Source organism: Crocodylus porosus, unplaced genomic scaffold, assembly GCF_001723895.1.
Source record: "Crocodylus porosus isolate Cpor-Errol unplaced genomic scaffold, CroPor_comp1, whole genome shotgun sequence".
NCBI lineage: Eukaryota > Metazoa > Chordata > Crocodylia > Crocodylidae > Crocodylus > Crocodylus porosus.
This window is the reverse complement of record NW_017728906.1, coordinates 68,047,223-68,054,942: the sequence shown is the minus strand read 5'-3', so window position 1 is coordinate 68,054,942 and position 7,720 is coordinate 68,047,223. Positions and strand designations below refer to the sequence as shown.

Sequence of the window (7,720 nt, the reverse complement as noted above, 5' to 3'; positions counted from 1 at the left end):
TTATCCACATCCCTCTTGAAGTGTGGCGCCCAAAACTGCATGTAGTATTCCAACTGCGGTCTGACCAGCGCCCGATAGAGGGGAAGTATCACCTCCTTGGTTCTGTTTGTCATGCATCTGCTGATGCATGATGAAGTGCAGTTAGCTTTTCTGATGACTTTGTCACACTGACGACTCATGTTCATCTGGGAGTTCACTAGAACTCCAAGATCCCTTTCCACTTCCGTGCTACTGAGCAGGTCATTTCCTAGGCAGTAGGTGTGCCGGACATTTTTCCTCCCTAGGTGCAGCACTTTGCATCTCTCCTTGTTAAATTGCATTTATTGTTTTCTGCCCATTTGTCCAACCTGTCCAGGTCTGCCTGTAGTTTTTCTCTGCCCTCCGGTGTGTCCACTTCTCCCCACAGTTTTGTACCATCTGCAGACTTGGATAGAGTACACTTCACTCCCTCATCCGAGTCACTGATGAAGACATTGAAAAGTATTGGTCCAAGGACCGAGCCCTATGGGACCCCACTACCCACTCCCTTCCAGGTCGATATCAACCCATCCACTACCACACTCTGGGTACGACCCTCTAGCCAATTTGCCACCCACTGGACTGTGTAATCATCCAAGTCATAGCCTTTTAACTGGTTCACCAGTATGGGGTGGGATACCATATCGAAGGCCTTCCTGAAGTCTAAGTAAATCAAGCCCTACTCCTGTGTCGAGGTGTTTTGTAACCTGGTCATAAAAAGAGACTAGATTAGTCAAGCATGATCTACCCGCTACAAACCCGTGCTGGTTTCCCTTCAGCATAATTTTTCCTGCTGGGCTCTCACATATATGAGCCTTAATAATCTTTTCAAAGACTTTGCCAAGGATGGAGGTGAGACTGACTGGCCTATAGTTGCCTGGATCCTCCTTCCTCCCTTTCTTGAAAATAGGGACCACATTGGCCCTTTTCCAGTCCTCTGGGACCTGTCCCATGCGCCATGGGTACTTTGATTTAAAAAGGTTGAAAACCTATAAGTGGCATTTCATTTTAATCATGGAAAAAATGTGGATTTGGGGTTACTTTTTTTTAATCCAAAAATTGGAGTCGGGGTTATCGGAGAAAACCAGGATCCCTGCTGATTAGCCTTTGCCACCGCAGGTGGTTTGTGTGCAGATCCATATCTGTTACCATGGTTGATGCAACAGTTGACAATACAAATGTATTAGTGAGCCTGTCCAGCTCAGTGACTGGTGGCAGGGGGAGCTAAGGACCTCCCCTGGATGAAAATTGAACCTCTGTGGCAAACTTTGTCAACTCTGCCACAGGTAGGGGACTGTGGACATGTTCACACTCCATAGAGATCTAGGCTTCATAGTATTACAAAATAACATGTGTCAAAGGATTTAATTTCATTAACCCAGGAATGCACATTGAGAAAAATGTTTGTTGTTCCCATAGCAAATTCTGTAACGAGGTACCCTCCAGACTGTTCTTTTGTTTTTCAGATTAGCGTAGCTTTCGTTAAAGCCAGTTTGGGAAGCATGTTTGTACTGAAACATCAGAGTAGGAATGGAGATTAACTCAGTGGGATATCCTCAGAGTTTTTTTGTACATGGTAAAATTTCATTTGTAGTAGATTTGAAAGTAAGGGCTTGTTCTGGTCATGGGCAACTGGTGCCTCCCAAGTCTGGGGGGGCACCAGTGGGGCATGACCTGGGAGGGAGGTCCTCCAGTGGCCAGCTGGTGACTGGGGGGGCGGTCAACTTTAGGGCGGCGGGAACAAGTGCTTTCCATGCCCCCTACCAGCCAGAGTGCTCACTATAAGGGGAGAGCACCAGTGGTCTTAGGGTGGCATGAGCTCCCCTGTGCCCCATCTATGCATCGCTTATGGTTCTGGTAATTTTGGGCAGCTCCTGGAGCTCTTAGCCCTTGGATTGTCCACACGTTAACATTTTAGAGTTGTTTTAAGAACTCATCATTTGGCTCAAATTAGGCCACTCCAGGGCAGGATTATCTCTGATCCACATTACCCAGCTCCTGTTCCATTAAGGTGTGCCCACTCCCCACAGAGGTGCAACCCAAGTTGAAGTCCTCTAGTATCCCCAGATCTCTCAAACCCATGGCCCATAGAGCCGGGATGGAAGCCTGTCCTGGCTCACCAGCCCTCTAGTGGCAACTCAGGAGCTACAGCTCCGAATCCTGCCCCTACTTACCAGGCCTCTAGTGGCAAGTCAAACCTGTGCATGTGGGGGACAGTCGGGGAAGGTTTCTAAACTAAGGGTGTGACTGCTCCAAACTCCAAGCATTGATGATGCATCAAGGGGTATGCAGGGCATGTGCCCCCTCCCCAAATTACTGTGCTATCAGAGGGCCACAGGGCCCAGCAACAGTGGAAGTGACAGCAGCAGCACAGTTTCTGTGCCAATGGCAGGAATTGGAGCTGTAGTCCCACTGGATCCAATGACTGGCAGCAGTAGGGGCAGCAGTTGGGGCACCACAAACTTATGGTCCCCCACTGCAGTGGCAGTGAGGAGTTGTCGTCTCCCCCACACTGTCAGCACTTACGCTTCGCCTGTGACTCCAGGATAGCACTACCACTGATCAACATTTGTGTATCTTGCAGCATAATGTATAACAAGGCCCTAAAATACTTCTTCTAAACCAAATGGATGAAAGAACAACTTCAGATATTATCTGAATGAATTGTAGTGGGCAGTGATTTTTTTTCCTTTTAAGTCTTCATTTTCAGTGGTGATTTTTTTTATCCTATCATAAGGAAGTTTAATGACTAGACATTACCTTTCATTTGAGGCTGTGGCACTTTTCTCCCCTTCTGTGAGCTGCTTGTGAAAAGCAGAAAGCTTTTGTGCTTTAAGAAAAAAATTGGTACTTGAATATATTTTCAATACTCAGAAGTCAATACACATTGGCTCAAACTTTCATATCTAAGTAACTCCATAGTTAGTTTAGGAACCTGAATAAAAATCACCATATTTCCAGTGGTGTTGATCATCTGTATAGTCTTTTGGCATTGCTGGAAAAATCAAGCTCTACTTTCCTGTGTTCCTAAGTATCGATTTAGGATCCTAATTCTAGGCACTCGTGTATTTAAGACATTTGCTGTCTAGCAAGGCGGTTCTTTTAGTGGAGAAGTACCATCAGCAGACGTGCAAACCACTTCATGTCTTGGTCTGCACTACATAGTTTTGCTGGCAGTACTCAAGTTCCGCTGGCAAAACGGTGTGTCCATACTCATAGCTCTGCTAGGGTAGGACAACCCTTTCTTTCTATCAGCAGAATAAGACCAGCTCTACTGCTGAGGTTTCTGCCACCTTACAGCAGCTGGCAGAAGGTGTGTATAAATTGCCTACACTCTCTGTCAGTTGCTGTTGCCCGTTGCCTGTTTAACAGCTTGTCCCCGCATGGTGCACTGCTCATCCTGCTGATGCAACTATTGTAGTAGAGCCAAATGGATCTGGCAAAAGCCACAGAGTTTCTCATGCTCTCAGGTGATTTCCCAGAGTGTCTTTTGGTGGACAAACACTTTATCTCCTGACAAAACTGTACATAGTAGCTATACAATAGAGGAGGCTGTGTGTTTACAAAGCTCAACTAACTTGTGCTTATGTCTTATTTGTCTCCAGGCGGCCCTTCTGAAGGAAAACTTATACCAGGAGATCAGATCATAATGATTAATGATGAACCAGTCAGCACTGCTCCAAGGGAGAGAGTCATCGACCTTGTCAGGTAGTTGATGTCCTATAATATAAACCATGAACCTGTGGCAGCTCACTGTCAGTACAGTCATTTGATAATGTGTCAGTGCTGCATCAAATAATATGTACTGTTGAAAGGATGTTTCATTGCATAATACTCTATTAGTTATGAGAAAAATAGTTATGGGGAAAAATATATTGGTGAACCTCCAAAAAAATTGGGAGTTTGTGAGAAGGATCAGTTAAGTGTTGAAAAGATTTAAAGGTTTGAAAAATCCTACTCCATTATTTGTTTTGGCAAGGAAGAAGTGAGAGGAGGTCAGTGGGCTGACTGGGGCAAGAACAGATCATCTGGAATATCCGACAGAGGGAGGGAAATGGATTAGGTATGGGGCCAGTCCTTAAGCATAGCAGCTACAGTGACTGCTGCTCCACACTCTTTTTAGGGTAGTCCTAGAGTGTGAGAGCAAAGAGGGAAAAGAGTGGCACCAGAATGCAATGGGGAAGGCAGAAGGAGTGAATCCAAAAGTGGATATGTGTAAATAGGTGCTGAGCAAGTGGGGCAGGCTTGACATGGGTGTGAGTTTGTGTGATGGAGTGAGAGGGTAGGCATGAAATGCCTTGAGGAAGGGAGTAGAAGACAGTGTAGAGAAAAAAAAATAGGAAAAGCTAAAATTGGATGGCAAAAGAGAGAAGGAAGAGAGGAGAAACACACTCAAATTCCAAAACGGGATGTAATATGATGAATAACAGGAAAATATGTGGTACAACACCAAGAAGATTAAAAAAAGATATAACTGATGTTGGAGTAAGATCCAATGAGTATTAGAATGTTATTGAATGGCAACTTGGTCATCAATTCTAGAGTTAATATCATACACAATTGCTTTACATTTCAGGACCATGACTGTTTTAAAAAGTGTGTGCTATGTATAGTTTTCACATGGGCTAACAGGTTTAGTCCTTGGGATAGGAAGTGTCAGAGAAAGTTTCAAGGCCCAGCTACGTGCATCTTTTGGCTGGCATGTTACATGGAGGTTTCTTCTCTTAAATCTGGTAGTTCTCAGTATTGACAGTACATTATCTATGTTACTCCTCAAAAAGTGTCCACATCCAGATTCATTTTTATGAATTGCTGTAACAGCTGCATCAGCTGCATTCTCCTGAAATACTGCAGATCATAAGACTCAAGATGAAGCATGTGAGAGCTAGGCACAAGATGTTCTTAGTTGATGAGATCCAGCTATGGATCCAGAGGTGACTAATTGAATCCAAAATCTGACTATCTTTGGTACTTGCTGAACAGCCTTCCTTTTCAAAGAATCCTTTCTACCTTAGAGTACTGACAGCATCAACATCAAACATTTCACTGCTTAAAATGAAATAAAAACAAATTAAAATGCTGTAACACAAATCAACCTACAACAAAGTACAAGTACCGATGGTTTTTAATCACAAAAATGGCAAGAGCATCAGAGAGTTCATGAAATCTCTTGAGACACTGCTGTTTCTATTATTTTTTTCTTCAAAGTGCCCAGTTAGTGCTCATCTGTGCCAGTGTAAAATCCTTAAATAGATGCATAGAATTTAATTGGTCATTGTAAACTTCCTTGGGATACTTTTATTTCTACATCAAATCATCATATTATAGCCTAAACTCTTTCTCTGGTTCTTTAAGATACATACATGTAATAACTGGAGTTATGACCACGCTTGCCTTCATTTGTTGTTAATAATTTGCAGAAGTAATGGTAGAAAAAACAGATTATCTGATTATGTTTGAGGCAAAGGGAGTTAAATGAGGCAAATTTGAGACAAATTCAGAAGCTGCCCTGAGTGACTATGTGTCAAAATGAAATTCAGATGTTATAATTATATGATGCCATGTGGTACATACAGCTGTTACATTTAGATCAACCTAACTAGGGTTAATTCAATCTAAATGCCCATCTGTGCAAAAAATGCAAACTGCATGCAAAAAATGGTAGGTCTGTTCTAAATTAATTCACCTGAGGAGCTGAACTAACTTAAACTGAGAACTGGTTAACCTGATCTATGAAACACCTGTGTGTATTTGGAGAGCAGCCTCAGGGTTGGGAAAGCCTAGCTGCTTGCCCCTGTCTCAGGACTGTGCTCTTCCCTAGCCCCCCCTCTCCCCCCAACCCTCAGAAGCTAATTTTAGTGCCCCCACCCTGACACTCCTACCCTCCAGACAGATAACCCCTTCCTTCCTGCAGCGCTGCCACCAAAAACCAGACAGTCCCACCTGTCCCTTACCCCACCCCAAGTTACTCCAGTTTCCCTGTGCAGCTCCTGGGACTGGCAAACAGCTGTACATGCCACTCCCCATCTATGTTCCCCATCTATGTTCATGCAGGTTAAAGCAAGCCTTGTGAACATGCATTGGGTGGAGCAAACAGCCATTCATACCCATACCTAGCATCTTACCTGGGCTATTGTAAACAAAACTTCTCAGTGTTACTGAATTACAGGGAGAAACTTCATTTTTCTACCATTCTCTTTATTTCTCTGCTTCTAGGGGTTTGACAGAAGTTGTCTTCTCTTTAATGTAATTCATAGTGACCTGTATTAGGGTTATATAATACTTCATTTCACATAAAGAACTTACTACCCTTTCAATGGGGACATCTGGAATCAATTCTCTGTGCCTGCATAATACTGTATTTTAACCAAGGTCACCTACAGATACATTCACTACTTTGAAAGCAATGCTGAGTCTCAGTTTCCAGCAGGGACAGAGAAAATGTTTTAATCTTGCTTTCCAGCTAGTAGGCAAATCAGTCATGAGTGAACTTTCTGCCCCCAAGTGGGAATATATACTCACATACTAATTTGGGGGTCGTAGTATTATTTGCTTGCATGCATGACTGCATTATCTACTACTGAACAGATATAAGAGATATTTAGAATTAGTGATGCCAAAGTCTGTGGTTATACCTATCCAGCTCTGTGACAGTTACTGCAAAACTGAGAACAGATTTGCCTTTCATTAGTTGAAGAATGAAAGAAAAAAACCCAATTAAACTTCAGAATATAGATCCCTAGATTTTATTATGCCAAACTTAGCAAAAGCTACATGCATTTTGAAACAAAAGTTAAAACAGTCAACACTCAGGTAATGAGGACAATTAACTGAAAGGTCTGGATATTTGAAATGCTTGAGATGCCAAGCCAAGCCTTCAATATTGCATTAAAATATATATTCTGTTTTATTTTTAATAATTTTACAAATGAATTTTAAAATACGTGATGGGGGTTTTCACTTTTATATTTTTGAAGCCAGTAAAGTTGTTGAAAGGGATGTTAATAACTCCTTTCTGGCTAAAAGGGAGGCGTACACCCAATGGAAGGGAGAGGCCATCACCAGGGAGAACTATACTGCGGTTGTTCGGGGATGCAGCAGGGCAGTCAGGAAGGCCAAGGCAGAGATGGAACTGGGACTAGCTTCCCGGATCAAGGACAACAAGATGTCCTTTTTGAAATACGTAGGGGGCAAAAAGAAAGTACCAGGTAACGTAACACACTGGGAAATTTGGTTGTCACACCAGATGACAAAGCTAACCTATTTAACAACTTCTTTGCTTCCATTTTCCTGAGCAGGGACTGGATCAGCCCCCCTACTAGGTCCCCCTCAGGCCCCAGGGGAGGCGCACCTAGGCCAGGAGTCAGTGAGGATCTAGTCAGGGAACTTCTGGAGGGACTGGATGTATTCAAATCAGCTGGTCCAGACGATCTCCACCCCAGAGTGCTGAGGGAATTAGCTGAAGTCATTGCGGGACCACCCTGGCCTGCCTTTACGAGCACTCACGGTGCTCTGGTGTGGTGCCAGAGGACTGGAAAAGGGCCAATGTGGTTCCCATTTTCAAAAAAGGGAGGAAGGAGGACCTGAGAAACTATATGCCAGTTAGTCTTACCTCGATCCTGGGTAAGCTTTTTGAGAGAATTATCCTGGCACATGTCCACGAGGGGCCAGCAGGGGAGATTATGCTTAGGGGCAACCAACA

The 7,720-nt window shown here is 43.6% G+C and overlaps 1 protein-coding gene across 4 annotated transcripts in view; it reads left to right on the top strand.

The window, feature by feature from the left end:
* FRMPD4 (FERM and PDZ domain containing 4) overlaps positions 1-7,720 on the top strand; it is a 475,664-nt gene that overhangs the window by 363,882 nt on the left and 104,062 nt on the right. For all 4 annotated transcript variants that reach the window (XM_019529325.1, XM_019529326.1, XM_019529327.1 and 1 more), the window contains one exon: positions 3,624-3,726. In XM_019529325.1, the coding sequence (XP_019384870.1) occupies positions 3,624-3,726 (103 nt within the window). The remainder of the gene's footprint in view (positions 1-3,623; positions 3,727-7,720) is intronic.